At 39.3% G+C, this 18,701-nt stretch overlaps 1 protein-coding gene across 1 annotated transcript in view; it reads right to left on the bottom strand.

The window, feature by feature from the left end:
• The window catches only part of LOC140872253 (uncharacterized), a 41,896-nt gene extending 26,038 nt beyond the window's left edge, over positions 1-15,858 (bottom strand). Inside the window, exons 1-4 of the mRNA XM_073275070.1 lie at positions 15,066-15,858; positions 14,512-14,966; positions 13,410-13,887; positions 12,433-13,262 (exon numbers count right to left, since the gene is read on the bottom strand). Coding sequence (XP_073131171.1) covers positions 12,433-13,262; positions 13,410-13,887; positions 14,512-14,966; positions 15,066-15,858 — 2,556 coding nt within the window. The remainder of the gene's footprint in view (positions 1-12,432; positions 13,263-13,409; positions 13,888-14,511; positions 14,967-15,065) is intronic.
• Positions 15,859-18,701: the final 2,843 nt, after the last annotated feature.

Genomic DNA, 18,701 nt, shown 5'->3' with positions numbered 1-18,701 from the left:
GAACTCGAAGAACTGCTTCCAGATCTTTTAAACTGCTTTCCTCGTGCTTGCCAAAACTTCTTCTTACCACTGCTGCTACCACCACTATCAAATCGAGGAGGTTGTTGTGACATTGGAGCTGGGGATTGAGGCTGTGTAACGCCCTCAACCGATGAAGATGTTACCAAACTAACATGACCATAAAACACTGTGCGGAAAAGAAATTTTTTGAAAGATGTATGCATACATCAAACCTTGCTTAAAAACATTTCAAAATAGTTTACAAACCAAATCATAACAATTTGAAACAATTAAAGCGTATTTTCTTCAATCAACCTAACAACATTTAGTTCATTAACTTGACACAAACATACTCAGTACGTAACACACTCATCACATAACACACTCATCACATAACACACTCATGCATCGCCCGCCGGTCCGATCCTTGCTCTTCTTCATGTCCGACATTGAACTCGTCGACATATGCATAAATGTCTTCCTCATTACCTGCACCATTCAAGTATAGTAAGTCTAAAGACTCAGCAAGAGTATGCAGTAAAAATCATGAGATTTCAATTATCAATTAAACGTAACATAACATAACATAACATAAACTTATCATTTGGTGACGAATTATGCGAAATTGTGACAATCGTCATAATGGGCACATTCATCTTTTCTTGTTGATCAACAATCATATGGCATTACGCCTCGTAACATTCTTTCATTTTTGGAGGCCCCTCCGGAGCTCATCCCGGAGGACCTAACCCGTACATTGAGCCATATTTGGAAAGGTCCCTCCGGAGCCCAAACCGGAGTACCAGTCCCGTATTGCCACCACAAAGACACATAAAACATCAAAATATTTTCATGCATCAACATATCATATCTTCATGCTTCATCATAAAATTATTCATTCATGCTTCATCATCTTTCATTTCATCATCATATCATTATAACATATCATTTTCTTATGAAGCATCATCATATCATCGTAATTTCTGTCATAACTTTCATTTCATTAACATTAAACTTTACTCGATAACTTCATGCACGTTATAAGTGATAAAAATCATACTTTCATATTGAACATAGGTTTCATGAATGAAACATAGACATGTACATGCGTCACATAACGTAATCGATCCACGTAAGTCGTTCTTGACTTAAAACTTGAAACTTTTTGCATAAGAATTCTTAAATATACTTTATAAGCCTTTAAAGATCATAACCATGAATTTAGGACCCCAAAATAACATAAATAAAGCTTCAAATCAGAAGGCCATGCACGGGGGCGCTACTTTTCGGGCGCGGGCGCGCATACCCTGCTGATGGGTCTGCTTGCTCATTCTTAAACTCTATTTTGCAGTCGGAATTCGGAAAAGTGGTAAACATGAAAGTTTTAGTCCTTGATCTTGGATTTCTAATGCCGAAAACTGCACCTTAATTGGAATTTGCAGTAAAAAGTTATGCTCATTCACCCCAGATGTGTCACTTCCGGGAAATCAAAACACTTGACACACTTTGGGATGATTTTGACCAATCTTCCAAAATGATTTTGACAAAACTCAAAACATGAAAGTTGTAGATAAATAAGTTGTTTTTCAAATACAATTAGCCTCATATCATTTGGATCACTACACTAATTTTGATCTTCAAAATAGTAACAAGTGCCGCTAATCCGAAACAATCCAACATAAGTAACATTTCAAAACTTTCACTCAAACTAATTCAATAATTCAAAATATGATATTTTCTACTCCTCCAGCTATATCCTTTAAATAAAACATCCCTTGAAACTTCAAGAACACATAAAAACTTAGATGAAACATGTAGCTCTTGAATCAAATTCAAGAACATGACAAGAACGACGTATACTTCACGATTTCATACTATCACATAACATGCTCTTCAAACCCTTAAAATCTAAACTTCATGCTCTTGAAATTCTTGAAAATCATGCATACATACATATTTTCATATAAAAATAATTATAATCTTGAATGGGTTTCAAAACCTTAAAATACTAGTTGAAAAACTTGCCTTGAAATGAAGATGGAGTTGATCCGGATTTTTGGCAACAAGCTAACCACGGCACGAACGAGATTTGGAACTTGGATGGTGAAGATCTTGAAGAAATCGATTGATGAACCAAGAAGAAGAAGGAAGCAGAAAGTGATGAAGGAAACGTGAAGTGAAGGAATGAATAAGTCAAGGAGACATGCAATTGATGATGGGGTAAGTGGTGGTTGAGTGCAATAATCAAAATTCAATACGTAATGTGTGTCGGCTACTAAAACGCAGTCAGCCCAACACGTCTCGACTCGGGCTGATAATATTTCCTTTCTTGGTTCGTACATTATAAACATATGAATATTATACTTGAAATTCTCGTAATAATATTTCTTACGATCTCGTGCATAGGTTAGTCTCGTTCCATGAATTCAGAATCAAACTCGCCCTGAAATCATAAACTTAATTGAAAGCGTTAAACATAAAATAATTATATCATGAATCCATGATCATTAAATCATAACTTAAATAATTTATGGCATAAAACCATAAAAATTATTTAAAAATCATCGTAAGTGAGTTTAGTGGATTTGGACCTTACAACTCTACCCTCCTTAAAAGAATTTTTTCCTCGAAATTCGACTCATCAAATAATTTTGGGTATCGGCTACACATATCTTGTTCAGTCTCCCAAGTAGCCTCTTTCACTAATTGATTGCACCATAAGACCTTTACCATCTTGATCTCTTTGTTCCTCAACTTTCGGACTTGTGTATCCAAAATTTGGATAGGTACCTCTTCATATGACAAGTCTGGCGTCCACTGAACTGGTTCATGACGAATGACATGGGAAGGATTTGAGATATACTTCCTCAACATCGAGACATGGAAGACGTCGTGTACTCCTTCTAGATTTGGAGGCAATGCTAATCGATAAGCTCTTGCTCCAACCTTGTCTAGGATCTCGAAAGGTCCTATATATCTCGGGCTCAGCTTTCCTTTCTTCCCAAATCTCAAAACTCCTGTCCAAGGTGACACTTTCAAGAACACATGATCACCTACTTGAAACTTGTAAGAGTGGGTGCCCAGTGAGCCAACTGTGTGGCTATGGGCTTTGTTGACTCTTTGTATAAACAATCTTTTGTTTAATATTATTTACACTTTTATGGCAATGACTTTATATTACTTCATATTGTTATATTGTGATATACTATTGTTGTTTTGATAAAGACCTTGAATATACTATAGTGTATGTAAGATGTGGTAGAACATGGAGATGTCTATCATGAAATACATCTTATAGTCACTGTATATTCTAAAACCGTTCCTAGTCGATTGAGCCGTCCGATAATAAGGATAAGGATCGCTCGAGTTTGAGACTAGCATTTGCGATGCGGAGTACCACGTTTCATTGGTAGGGAACATGGAGATGTTCGAAGCATGCAAATGGATATTCATAGGATGAATAGTCGAACTACCCTATCCGGACTTTCCAAGTGGTTATCACTTATCGAGTGGATAAAGTCCGCGGTTTTGGTTGTACACCATTAGTCCTTACGAATTGAAACATCATGGAGACTCTATATGCTAGTACTGTGCTTTGACTCGTTTACCGACTCTGAGGAGGTCATCAGGTGTCGAGATTGGGTACAGTTACGACACATGTAGGAGTCAATGCATTGTTGTCAAGGATTCACCACATACTTGCGAGTGTGGATATCCTATGCGATCTGAGGAGATATTAGTGTGACAAATCTCTGGCCAGAGTACTTGATGTGATTTAAGAAATGGTTTCTTAGTAGCACATGCGATGTCACTAATTTGATCTTCAAGATGTATTGCATAGTTATCGAATCTTGAGCGACTCTCGATATACCAATGGTTGTTGATTCGATCGGGATATATGGATGAAGGGACCGTACTGTACGCTAACCAAAATCTACTGGTTCTTGTAGGCACTATCAGTGATACCTAGGGAATCATGGGGCGATGTTGGCTAGGCGCTTTACCATGATTCGTTGGGCAAGTCGGAAAGTGTTGTTCCGAGTCACAAGGAGTTGTGAGCCCACGGCTAGCTGTATCCCTGAACCATTGAGGGTCACACAGTGTAATGGAGTTTTAATCCCCGTTGAGATAGTTAAATTTAAAGAGTTAAATTTAATGAACTAAGGAGTTGGACTTCTTAAATAGGAGTAAGGGAGTAGGATTTCCTAAAATGACATAGGGATGGACATTTTTGGAAACCACTGAATTCGGATTCAGGAAAATTTATTTTGACTTTAAAACGTGCAGAAATGGTTTCTGTGCACATTGGTGAAATCGTTTCATCAATCGGAGTCACGATGAATTTTATATTAATTTCTGAACGAGCGGGCTTTGCTTGTCGGGCCCCAGCTTATGACTAATGGGCCCTAAGGTGTTAGTGGCCTGCATTATAAATAAGTTATTTCAGTACAGAAATTATACACAATAGGTCATAATTTTTGAGACAGGATTTTCGAAACCCTCTCTCTCAAAACGTTTTCGGCCGACCCCTCCCCTCTGCCCGAGAAATTCCGGTCTGTGATTTTGAATTGCAGTCAGGAATAACGAATCAAATTCGTGTATTCTCTTCGCAGAAAACTTCTGATAGATTTTCTAGTGCAATCTATCAGAGGGATTAAACCTCTGTTCGTGGACCTGATTGAAGGCGTTCATCGGTTCCAGGGAGAGACAACAAGAGCAGAATTGTTCTGTTGGTGTCCATTAATCTCGTTGCGAGATTTGAGGTAAAATTTATTTAATTGTTATTTAAATTTTACACACACGTAATTCAATCGATGAACAGTTGATACCCATACCATGGAAACGTTCCATGAAAAATTTTTAAACTTCCGCTGCACCGGGTATCAATCGTAATTGGTCTGGGAACTCGCCAGTTTTCCTACAGTGGTATCAGAGCCAGGTTGCTCAGATCAATCGATTGAATTAATCAATTGTACAAAATTTTTGAGTCTCGGTTTTTGAAACAAAATAAATATTTTTAATAAAAAAAAAATTTTTTTTCCCGGGGGCGAAACCCGGGCAGCGATTGGATCGCTGCCCGGAGGGGGCAGCGATGGTCGCTGCCCCCAGGGGCGGCGCACGGAGCCGCCCAAAGGGGGCGCACGGCGCTGCCTAGGGCAGCGCTGTGCGCTGCCCAGCGCAGCGCTCGGCGCTGCCCAGGGGCGGCGCTCGGCGCCGCCCAGCGGCGGCGCCAGGCGCCGCCAGGGCAGCAAGCGTTGCTGCCCTAAGGGGGCAGCCGGGCTGCCCCGGCCCGCGCCCCGGGTGCGGGCCAACCCGGGAGTGTCCCGGGTGGCCCGCGGGAAAAATTAATATTTTATTAAAAATTAATTTTAATATGTTAAAATTTTATTTTTGGTCCGGTCAAAAATTGTTTTTGATTGGTTCACGAGATTTCGGATCGAATTGTTCGAGTCCGTAAATTTTAAAATTGATTTTGGATAAATTTGAATTTTTGGAAAATTTTAATATTTTATCCGTAAATTGAATTTTGAAATCAATTATTTTGGTACAATTGATGATAAGATATGATCTTATGATATATTGAGTAAAATATGATTTTATTTGTAAAATTGGATTTTATAGATAAAATATGATTTTATTTGATATGGAGATAAAATATGATTTTATATGTGAAATGTGATTTTATATATAAAATATGATTTTATCTTGTTTAAATTTGAATTGCCACAGCATGTTATCCAATAAATTAATTTTGAATTAAATGTTATTGGATAAGGATGATCGATTGCCATGACCAATTTTGTAGGTGTATGTTAGGAATTTACATTTTGTCTTTATTGTTGTTGGTTTTATTAATGGGCCTGGTTTATGGCCCGATATGAATGTCATATGTAATAAAAGTGGGCTTGGTTTATAGCCCGTTCCCACCCCCTAAAAATGTATCCCCTACTTGTCATTGTTATTTATTGTAAATACATTAGATTTAGTGGGAGATCAAGATTTGAAGATGGTGGGCCCAGCAGACAATGAAGACTGAAGAAATGTAAATTGGAAGCATATGTAATAGGATTGCATTTGCATACTGCATATTACCTAGGATTGGACTAAGACCCGTGATTGGCAACCACGGGTCAATTAGAAATGGAATCGATCATCCTATATAATATGTGATATTATGATTGTATGCATGTTTAGACATAAATTGCATGAATCCGGCAATGCATGCAATAAATTAAATATGATGAGACAAATATTTTTATAAATAAAATCCCTCATTTTAAATATGATTTAAAATTTATATCAAGATAAATAAAGGAAATTTAAATATTGTTTAAATGTTCCTACCTTCCATCAACGGTCAATGTATGTGACGCTACCCGCGGATACGGTCCGGCTCATATTATTGGGGGGGCCCGTCCGTCGGAAAGCTGTACATTGGATCGACAAATGTTGTAAGTTGGGTGGAACTCCCATGGGATCGGCTCATATTATTGGGGGATCCACATGGCGACCGTCCATCACAACTTAATATTGATGGGTCATCTTGACATGTCACTTTAAACGGCGTCATATTATTGGGCCCTTATTGGACATGAGGTAAACACATGGGGGTTGCTTTGGAAGCAATTGGGCTCTACCTTTTGAGAATTATGGTTGGCTGATATTATTCGGGACCATAAGTTTGTCAATTGGACTCCATGTTCTCACTAAGGAAAAAGTTTCCCGTTTTCACTAGAGGGTGGTGAAATCGTTAAAATAGTGGGAGTGAGATTCATAAAATAAAATTCGCCAATTTTATGTCTTAGTAAATTATTTAAACAATCATCGATAATTGTCTGTTTTATCTCAGTAATCCACATGCTTCTGTTCTCCAACAAAACAAACTTATTGACGCAAACAATACAGAATGATTCCATAAGTTAAGATTGTCCTAAGTTCGGAAAAGATTTTCTAAAGTGTTAGAAAAGGCTTCTCCGAAAACAGCCCCGGCTGATGTAACTGCCGAAAGGTTGGCCGAACTAGAGAAATGGTTGGACCATGATCTCAAGGCCAAATGTTACATGCAAAATTGGACAAGTCTAAACAAGTTTGCCATCATTGCAAGAAACCCAGTCATTGGAAACGTAACTGCAAGGAATACCTCAAGCAGTTGCGAACTGCAAAGGGTATGTTTTACATTAAAATGTTTTTCTTAATACTACTTCTTGGGTATTGGATACCAGATGTAGATCTCCTATTTGCAATGAGTTGCAAATGATGACAAGAAGTAATAGGCTAAGGATGGGTGAGACCCAGTCAAGGCTCGGGAATGGTTCCAGAGATAAATCCAAAGCTATAGGAGACATTTTTGCAGAACGGTTTTAAATTATTGTTGAGAGATGTTTTATTTGTGCCAGATTTAATTAAAAACATTATTTCTATTTCTATGCTTGATAGAGATGGTTATTCTTGTAATTTTGTGAATGGGATTTGCAATATTTACAAGAATGAATGTTTAATTGGAAATGGACAACTTGAAAACGATCTATACAATTTAAAACTAAAAGACGTTCCAGTGAATTGTATTGACAAACCGGCGACAACAAACAAAAGGAAAATCGATAGTCAAAACCCGGCAAACCTTTGGCACGCTAGACTAGGTCATATTTCCTCAAGGAGGATGAACAAGCTAGTGGGAGAGGGCATGTTTGATATGTCTGATATTAACTCTCTACCTACTTGTGAATCCTGCCTAAAAGGGAAAATGACTAAATCTCCTTTTAAGGGGAAGCCTGAGCGTAGTCGAAATCTGTTGGATTTGATCCATACAGATGTTTGTGGTCCATTTAGAGTAGGGACTCAACATGGCCACACCTACTTCATTACCTTTACTGATGATTATTCAAGGTATGGGTATTTATATTTAATGAAATATAAGTCTGAAGCATTTGAAAAGTTCAAAGAATTCAAGGCTGAAGTAGAAAACAAGCTAGGTAAAAGTATTAAAGCACTTCGATCGGATCGAGGTGGAGAATACTTGAGTACCGAGTTTTTGGACTATCTAAAAGAGAATGGGATTCTCTCTCAGTGGACTCCTCCTATGACACCCCAGCTTAATGGTGTATCGGAGCGTCGTAATCGAACTTTGTTGGACATGGTTCGATCTATGATGAGCTTCACTGAGCTTCCACCTTCGTTTTGGGGCTATGCGCTTGAAACGGCGGTATTGTTGTTGAATAACGTCCACACTAAAGCAGTGGACAAAACACCATACGAGTTATGGAATGGCAAAGCTCCTAAGTATTCATACTTAAGGATTTGGGGATGTCCTGCTTACGTGAAGCGGACAGTGGGAGATAAGTTGGATAGTCGATCCAGCTTGTGTTATTTTGTGGGGTATCCGAAGAATTCAATCGGATATTATTTCTATTATCCTGCTGAAACAAAGGTGTTTGTTTCACGGAATGCCACCTTCTTGGAGAAGGAGTTCTTATTGGATAAGAAAGGCGAGATGATGGAACTCGAAGAAGTTCGAGAAGAACACGAAATACAAAATAACGATCCCACACCTCAGGAACCATTGCTGAACACGCCTGCACCTAGAAGATCCGAGAGGACTTCTAGACCTCCAGTTCGATATGGTCTTCTTCTTGAAGAGGGTCAAGATGAACCCGACATTGGATGTGATCCAAGAAGCTTCAAGGAAGCAATTTCTGATGCGGATTCGAATTTATGGCTTGAAGCTATGCAGTCTGAATTGGATTCGATGCATACTAACCAAGTCTGGTCTTTAGTGGATCCTCCCGATGGAATTGTTCCAATAGGGTGTAAATGGATCTACAAAAGAAAGCTTGGGCCTGATGGTAAGGTATTGACCTACAAGGCGCGATTGGTGGCTAAAGGTTATACTCAAAGGCAAGGAGTTGACTATGACGAAACCTTTTCACCAGTTGCAATGTTCAAGTCCATAAGAATCCTAATTGCCATAGCTGCATGGTATGACTATGAGATATGGCAAATGGATGTGAAGACTGCTTTTCTTAATGGAGACATTAAGGAGGAAATCTATATGAAGCAGCCTGAGGGGTTCACATCCATGGGAAGCGAGCATAAGGTATGCAAGCTTCAGAGATCAATTTATGGTCTAAAACAAGCATCAAGAAGTTGGAACCAGAAATTTGATGAAACAATAAAAGATTTTGGTTTCATCAAGAACCCGGAGGAACCTTGCGTGTACAAGAAAGTAGTTAAGGATGCGGTAACATTCTTAGTACTTTATGTTGATGACATCCTACTCATTGGGAATGATGTAGGGATGTTGCAGTCAACAAAGATATGGTTATCAGGTAGATTTTCGATGAAGGATTTGGGTGAGGCATCCTACATTCTTGGGATACAGATCTATAGGGATAGATCTAAGAGAATGATAGGACTCACTCAATCAACCTACATCGATACCATATTGAAACGGTTTTCAATGGATGGGTCCAAGAGAGGACATCTACCCATGTGTCATGGAGTTTCTCTATCCAAGTCTATGTGTCCCAAGACTGATGCAGAGATAGAGAATATGACACATGTACCATATGCGTCAGCTATAGGTAGTATCATGTATGGGATGATATCTACCAGACCGGATGTAGCATTTGCTCTGAGTGTCACGAGCAGATATCAGTCTAATCCTGGTCAGATGCATTGGAAAGCCGTGAAGGTCATTCTTAAGTACTTGCGAAGGACTAAGAATATGTTCATGGTTTATGGAGGACGAGAACTCAAACTGGAAGGCTATACCGACTCTAGCTTCCAAAGTGATGTGGATGACTCGAAGTCAACCTCTGGATTTGTGTTCATGCTCAATGGCGGTGCTGTCTCTTGGAAGAGTTCCAAGCAGGACACCACAGCGGATTCCACCACTGAGGCTGAATACATTGCAGCATCAGCTGCTGCTAAAGAGGCCGTTTGGATGAGGAATTTCGTCCAAGAGTTGGGCGTCATTCCTGAATTTGTTGGTCCAGTCCCGGTGTACTGCGACAACACGGGTGCCGTTGCTCAAGCAAAGGAACCAAGGTCTCATCAAAGATCCAAACACGTACTGAGGAAATACCACATAATCCGGGAGATTGTGGAAAGAGGAGACATCAGTGTCGAACGAGTGGCCTCTGCAGACAATATCGCTGATCCACTTACTAAGCCTTTGCCAGGACCATTGTTTGACAAACATCGCGAAGCAATGGGTCTACGTAGTATGACTAGTTGGCTATAGGGCAAGTGGGAGATTGTAAGAGTGGGTGCCCAGTGAGCCAACTGTGTGGCTATGGGCTTTGTTGACTCTTTGTATAAACAATCTTTTGTTTAATATTATTTACACTTTTATGGCAATGACTTTATATTACTTCATATTGTTATATTGTGATATACTATTGTTGTTTTGATAAAGACCTTGAATATACTATAGTGTATGTAAGATGTGGTAGAACATGGAGATGTCTATCATGAAATACATCTTATAGTCACTGTATATTCTAAAACCGTTCCTAGTCGATTGAGCCGTCCGATAATAAGGATAAGGATCGCTCGAGTTTGAGACTAGCATTTGCGATGCGGAGTACCACGTTTCATTGGTAGGGAACATGGAGATGTTCGAAGCATGCAAATGGATATTCATAGGATGAATAGTCGAACTACCCTATCCGGACTTTCCAAGTGGTTATCACTTATCGAGTGGATAAAGTCCGCGGTTTTGGTTGTACACCATTAGTCCTTACGACTTGAAACATCATGGAGACTCTATATGCTAGTACTGTGCTTTGACTCGTTTACCGACTCTGAGGGGGTCATCAGGTGTCGAGATTGGGTACAGTTACGACACATGTAGGAGTCAATGCATTGTTGTCAAGGATTCACCACATACTTGCGAGTGTGGATATCCTATGCGATCTGAGGAGATATTAGTGTGACAAATCTCTGGCCAGAGTACTTGATGTGATTTAAGAAATGGTTTCTTAGTAGCACATGCGATGTCACTAATTTGATCTTCAAGATGTATTGCATAGTTATCGAATCTTGAGCGACTCTCGATATACCAATGGTTGTTGATTCGATCGGGATATATGGATGAAGGGACCGTACTGTACGCTAACCAAAATCTACTGGTTCTTGTAGGCACTATCAGTGATACCTAGGGAATCATGGGGCGATGTTGCTAGGCGCTTTACCATGATTCGTTGGGCAAGTTGGAAAGTGTTGTTCCGAGTCACAAGGAGTTGTGAGCCCACGGCTAGCTGTATCCCTGAACCATTGAGGGTCACACAGTGTAATGGAGTTTTAATCCCCGTTGAGATAGTTAAATTTAAAGAGTTAAATTTAATGAACTAAGGAGTTGGACTTCTTAAATAGGAGTAAGGGAGTAGGATTTCCTAAAATGACATAGGGATGGACATTTTTGGAAACCACTGAATTCGGATTCAGGAAAATTTATTTTGACTTTAAAACGTGCAGAAATGGTTTCTGTGCACATTGGTGAAATCGTTTCATCAATCGGAGTCACGATGAATTTTATATTAATTTCTGAACGAGCGGGCTTTGCTTGTCGGGCCCCAGCTTATGACTAATGGGCCCTAAGGTGTTAGTGGCCTGCATTATAAATAAGTTATTTCAGTACAGAAATTATACACAATAGGTCATAATTTTTGAGACAGGATTTTCGAAACCCTCTCTCTCAAAACGTTTTCGGCCGACCCCTCCCCTCTGCCCGAGAAATTCCGGTCTGTGATTTTGAATTGCAGTCAGGAATAACGAATCAAATTCGTGTATTCTCTTCGCAGAAAACTTCTGATAGATTTTCTAGTGCAATCTATCAGAGGGATTAAACCTCTGTTCGTGGACCTGATTGAAGGCGTTCATCGGTTCCAGGGAGAGACAACAAGAGCAGAATTGTTCTGTTGGTGTCCATTAATCTCGTTGCGAGATTTGAGGTAAAATTTATTTAATTGTTATTTAAATTTTACACACACGTAATTCAATCGATGAACAGTTGATACCCATACCATGGAAACGTTCCATGAAAAATTTTTAAACTTCCGCTGCACCGGGTATCAATCGTAATTGGTCTGGGAACTCGCCAGTTTTCCTACAAAACTCCAAGTCTCTACGCCTCTTATCAGCGTAGCTTTTCTGTCGACTTTGTGCTGTCAACATTCTGTCCTTGACTTTTGCTATCAAGTTGATTGTCTGTTGCACTATTTTTGGCCCCAATATAGCTCTTTCTCCAACTTCATCCCAATGCAATGGAGTCCTACATTTTCTCCCATACAAAGCCTCATAAGGAGCCATTCCAATAGTAGCTTGATAACTATTGTTATATGTGAACTCCACTAAAGGCAACTTCGATTCCCAATTTCCTCCGAAGTCAATCATGCAAGCCCTAAGTAAATCCTCCAGTATCTGAATCACTCGCTCAGATTGTCCATCTGTTTGTGGATGAAAAGCTGTACTGAAGGCTAACTTTGTCCCCAATCCATGATGTAGACTCTTCCAAAAGTTCGATGTGAACCTGGGATCCCTGTCAGAGATTATCCTTGCTGGAACTCCATGCAATCTAACTACCTCTCGAATATACAACTCTGCATATTGATTCATCGAGAAGTTGTTTCTAACTGGTAAAAAGTGAGCTGACTTCGTCAACCTATCAACTATTATCCATATTGAATTCATTCTTTGTTGTGTAATTGGCAGTCCAATCACAAAGTCCATGGTGACATCTTCCCATTTCCAAGTGGGAATGTGTAATGGTTTCAGAAGTCCTGCTGGCCTTTGATGTTCAACTTTGACCTGTTGACATGTCAAACATTCGCTAATAAACTTAACGATGTCTTTCTTCATACCTGGCCACCAGTATAGCATCTGTAAATCCTTGAACATCTTTGTACTCCCTGGATGAATAGAATATGGTACAGTGTGAGCCTCAGTCATCACATCTTCCCTCAGTGAATCTACTGCTTGTACCCACTTTCGCCCTTTGTGATGCACGATTCCATCCTTCACTGTATACAATGCACCCCCTTTAGCTTCATCTTTAAGTTTCCAAGTTAATAATTGCTGGTCTGAAGCCTGACCTGTTCGAATCTTGTCGAGCAAACTTGGAACCATTGTTAAGGCTGATAGGGCACAAACTTCCATTGGCTCAACTACTTCCAATCTGAGTCGTTCAAAATCTGCAATCAACTCTTGTTGAGTTGTCATTTTGTTCAAGGTTGCAGATTTACGACTCAAAGCATCTGCTACTACATTAGCTTTACCCGGATGGTAGCTAATATCACAGTCATAATCTTTCACCAATTCGAGCCATCTTCTCTGCCTCATGTTCAACTCCTTCTGGGTGAAGAAGTACTTCAAACTCTTATGATCAGTGAAAATCTGACACTTCTCACCATAAAGGTAATGTCTCCATAGTTTGAGTGCGAAGACAACTGCTGCCAATTCAAGGTCATGGGTAGGGTAATTCTTTTCATGAATCTTCAACTGTCGTGAAGCATATGCTATCACCTTTCCATCTTGCATCAAGACAGCCCCTAATCCACTCTTGGAAGCATCTGTATAAATTACGAATCGACCTGTTCCTTCTGGTATGGCTAGTACTGGTGCTGTCATCAACTTTTTCTTTAACACTAAAAAGCTTTTCTCACACTGATTAGACCATTCAAACTTCACACTTTTGCGAGTTAATGACGTTAGTGGCAGCGCTATCTTGGAGAAATCCTGAATGAATCTCCTATAGTAACCCGCTAATCCCAAGAAACTCCGTATCTCTGTAGCATTCTTTGGAGTAACCCAATTTTTAATTGCTTCTATCTTTGCTGGATCAACCACTATTCCCTTAGCCGAAACTATGTGACCCAAAAATGCAATCTGTTCCAGCCAAAATTCACACTTACTGAACTTAGCAAACAATTGTTTTTCTTTCAGAATCTGCAAGACTGTAGTTAGATGCTGACGACGCTCATCTGAACTACGAGAGTAAATCAGTATGTCATCTATGAATACTATGACAAACTGATCTAAGAAAGGCTGAAACACTCTGTTCATAAGATCCATGAATACTGCCGGTGCATTGGTAACTCCAAATGGCATGACTAAAAACTCGTAGTGGCCATAACGAGTCCTGAAAGCCGTCTTATGAATATCTTCATATTTCACCTTCAATTGGTGATAACCTGATCTCAAATCGATCTTGGAGAATACTACTGCCCCTTGTAACTGATCAAACAAATCATCAATCCTTGGTAGTGGATATTTGTTCTTCACTGTTACTCGATTCAGCTCTCTATAATCGATGCACAGTCTCATAGACCCATCTTTCTTTTTGACAAACAATACCGGTGCACCCCAAGGCGATATACTCGGTCTAATAAAGCCTTTATTGAGTAGCTCTTGTAGTTGCTCCTTCAATTATTTCATTTCAGTCGGTGCTAATCTGTATGGTGCTTTGGAAGCTGGTTGGGTTCCGGGCATTAATTCAATCCCAAATTCTACCTCCCTAGCCGGAGGTAATCCTGCAATATCATCAGGAAATACTTCTGGGAAATCTCTCACTACCTCGACGTCTTCAAGTTTCGATCGAGGTAATTCTTGGTCGCAAGTGACACTTGCGAGGAAACCTGCACATCCTTTATTCAACAGTTGCCATGCCTTACCTACTGAAATTAAAAGAGATGAATTATTTTTCGGTGTGGCATAGAATAGAAACGTTTCTCCATCCTTAGTTTTCAAGTAAACCGTCCTCCGTTTACAGTCTATGGTAGCCTCGTAACAAGACAACCAATCCATACCAAATATCACGTCAAAGTCCGACATTTTGAGGATAATAAGATCAGCATACAACTCATGACCTTGCATCTGTATACTGCATCCTCTGATGATCAAATCACTACTCAATTCTTCCCCTGAAGGCAAGGATATACTAAATCTCGATATTGAATTATCCGGTACTAAACCCGATTTATTAACAAATTCAACAGATATGAATGAATGTGTAGCTCCAGTATCAATTAAGACATAAGCGGGATTACTGGAAACATTAATCATACCTATAACTATAGCTGTATTCGGATCCACTTGATCATGTGCCATTGCAAAAACTCGTCCTCTTACTGGTTCTTTGGATTGAGGGCAATCTTTTCGATAGTGCCCTGGCTTTTTGCAAAGGAAACATACTCCAGTCCCTGCCATGCATTGACCTGAGTGAAGTTTTCCACATTTTTGACAAGCTGTTGGTGCAATCGCCGGTTTTGGTGCTGGTAGAGCCAATTGTTTCTGCCCCTGAGGTCGATGCTGCTGCTGTTGGTATGGTCGGTGTTGGGGTGGGGCTTTGTACGGTCTCTTTCTGTTAGCATTTCCTTGTTGGTCCCGATTCTGATAACTAGATCTTTTTACTTGTGACTCTCTGATAATGTCGTTTCTGTCCTTTTCGGACAACATGGCCTGATCCACCGCATCTTTGTAATTTTTCGCTCCACTTAGTCTAACATCCTTTCTGATGAAGGCATTCAATCCTTCTGTGAAATGTTTCAACTCTTCAGCAGGGTCACCAGAAATCATCGGTATAAAGTATCTTCCCCTTTCAAACTTCTTTACATACTCCGCAATTGACATGTTTCCTTGACGGATCTCCAAAAACTCTCTAGCCAACCTGTTTCGGGTGCTCACCGTGAAATATTTGCCGTAGAACACATCCTTGAATCCATTCCAAGTAAGGGTGGTTAGGTTCAACGCTGCTTTGGCTCCATTCCACCAAACACGAGCGTCATCACGGAACATATAGGTAGCACATCTCAATCTATCCGCATCCGTGATCTGCATGAATTCAAAAGCAGTCTCCATAGCTTGGAACCATTGTTCCGCAATCAAAGGATCAGTCTCTCCTTTGAACTCAGGTGGTCCCAACTCTAAGAACCTTTTGTAGATAGGGTTTTGATTAGCCGCAGGATGGTTATTTCCGACATTAGCTGTCTGGGCTTGAAGCAACTGTTGGATTTGAGCCCCTGAGCACGGCTTTGCTCTTGAAGCAGAGCAGTTAATCCCGTCAAAAACTGGTTGTTTTGATTGTTCTCACTATCTGGCCCGCAATCATTATGGTTGTTGTTAGCGGCATTGGCGTTGGCGTTGGTGTTATTTCCCCTACGTGATGCCATAGTCCTAAAGTCCAATATTATCCACACCGCTCAGTCACAATTCAATACGTAAATATACTTTAACATGTAACATGCATACATTATCTCATCGCATTATCATACACATGATCGAATAAACATCATAACTTACAGACATGAAGACGGAGCGTTGGAGTCGTGGCGAGTATGCATGAGTGTTTTAAGAAAACCCAGAGCGAACTGCTCTGATACCAAACTGTAACGCCCTCAACCGATGAAGATGTTACCAAACTAATATGACCATAAAACACTTTGCGGAAAAGAAAATTTTTTAAAGATGTATGCATACATCAAACCTTACTTAAAAACATTTCAAAATAGTTTACAAACCAAATCATAACAATTTGAAACAATTAAAGCGTATTTTCTTCAATCAACCTAACAACATTTAGTTCATTAACTTGACACAAACATACTCAGTACGTAACACACTCATCACATAACACACTCATCACATAACACACTCATGCATCGCCCGCCGGTCCGACTCCTTGCTCTTCTTCATGTCCGGCATTGAACTCGTCGACATATGCATAAATGTCTTCCTCATTACCTGCACTATTCAAGTATAGTGAGTCTAAAGACTCAGCAAGAGTATGCAGTAAAAATCATGAGATTTCAATTATTAATTAAACGTAACATAACATAACATAACATAACATAAACTTATCATTTGGTGACGAATTATGCAAAATTGTGGCAACCGTCATAATGGGCACATTCATCTTTTCTTGTTGATCAACAATCATATGGCATTACGCCTCGTAACATTCTTTCATTTTTGGAGGCCCCTCCGGAGCTCATCCCGGAGGACCTAACCCGTACATTGAGCCATATTTGGAAAGGTCCCTCCGGAGCCCAAACCGGAGTACCAGTCCCGTATTGCCACCACAAAGACACATAAAACATCAAAATATTTTCATGCATCAACATATCATATCTTCATGCTTCATCATAAAATTATTCATTCATGCTTCATCATCTTTCATTTCATCATCATATCATTATAACATATCATTTTCTTATGAAGCATCATCATATCATCGTAATTTCTGTCATAACTTTCATTTCATTAACATTAAACTTTACTCGATAACTTCATGCACGTCATAAGTGATAAAAATCATACTTTCATATTGAACATAGGTTTCATGAATGAAACATAGACATGTACATGCGTCACATAACGTAATCGATCCACGTAAGTCGTTCTTGACTTAAAACTTGAAACTTTTTGCATAAGAATTCTTAAATATACTTTATAAGCCTTTAAAGATCATAACCATGAATTTAGGACCCCAAAATAACATAAATAAAGCTTCAAATCAGAAGGCCATGCACGGGGGCGCTACTTTTCGGGCGCGGGCGCGCATACCCTGCTGATGGGTCTGCTTGTTCATTCTTAAACTCTATTTTGCAGTCGGAATTCGGAAAAGTGGTAAACATGAAAGTTTTAGCCCTTGATATTGGCTTTCTAATGTCGAAAACTGCACCTTAATTGGAATTTGCAGTAAAAAGTTATGCTCATTCACCCCAGATGTGTCACTGCCGGGAAATCAAAATACTTGACACACTTTGGGATGATTTTGACCAATCTTTCAAAATGATTTTGACAAAACTCAAAACATGAAAGTTGTAGATAAATAAGTTGTTTTTCAAATACAATTAGCGTCATATCATTTGGATCACTACACTAATTTTGATCTTCAAAATAGTAACAAGTGCCGCTAATCCGGAACAATCCAACATAAGTAACATTTCAAAACTTTCACTCAAACTAATTCAATAATTCAAAATATGATATTTTCTACTCCTCCAGCTATATCCTTTAAATAAAACATCCCTTGAAACTTCAAGAACACATAAAAACTTAGATGAAACATGTAGCTCTTGAATCAAATTCAAGAACATGACAAGAACGACGTATACTTCACGATTTCATACTATCACATAACATGCTCTTCAAACCCTTAAAATCTAAAATTCATGCTCTTGAAATTCTTGAAAATCATGCATACATACATATTTTCATATAAAAATAATTATAATCTTGAATGGGTTTCAAAACCTTAAAATAATAGTTGAAAAACTTGCCTTGAAATGAAGATGGAGTTGATCCGGATTTTTGGCAACAAGCTAACCACGGCACGAACGAGATTTGGAACTTGGATGGTGAAGATCTTGAAGAAATCGATTGATGAACCAAGAAGAAGAAGGAAGCAGAAAGTGATGAAGGAAACGTGAAGTGAAGGAATGAATAAGTCAAGGAGACATGCAATTGATGATGGGGTAAGTGGTGGTTGAGTGCAATAATCAAAATTCAATACGTAATGTGTGTCGGCTACTAAAACGCAGTCAGCCCAACACGTCTCGACTCGGGCTGATAATATTTCCTTTCTTGGTTCGTACATTATAAACATATGAATATTATACTTGAAATTCTCGTAATAATATTTCTTACGATCTCGTGCATAGGTTAGTCTCGTTCCATGAATTCAGAATCAAACTCGCCCT

Source organism: Henckelia pumila, chromosome 1 (assembly GCF_033568475.1).
Source record: "Henckelia pumila isolate YLH828 chromosome 1, ASM3356847v2, whole genome shotgun sequence".
Classification (NCBI taxonomy): domain Eukaryota; kingdom Viridiplantae; phylum Streptophyta; class Magnoliopsida; order Lamiales; family Gesneriaceae; genus Henckelia; species Henckelia pumila.
The sequence above is the reverse complement of the archived record's forward strand: the minus strand, read 5'-3'. Positions and strand labels throughout refer to the sequence as shown.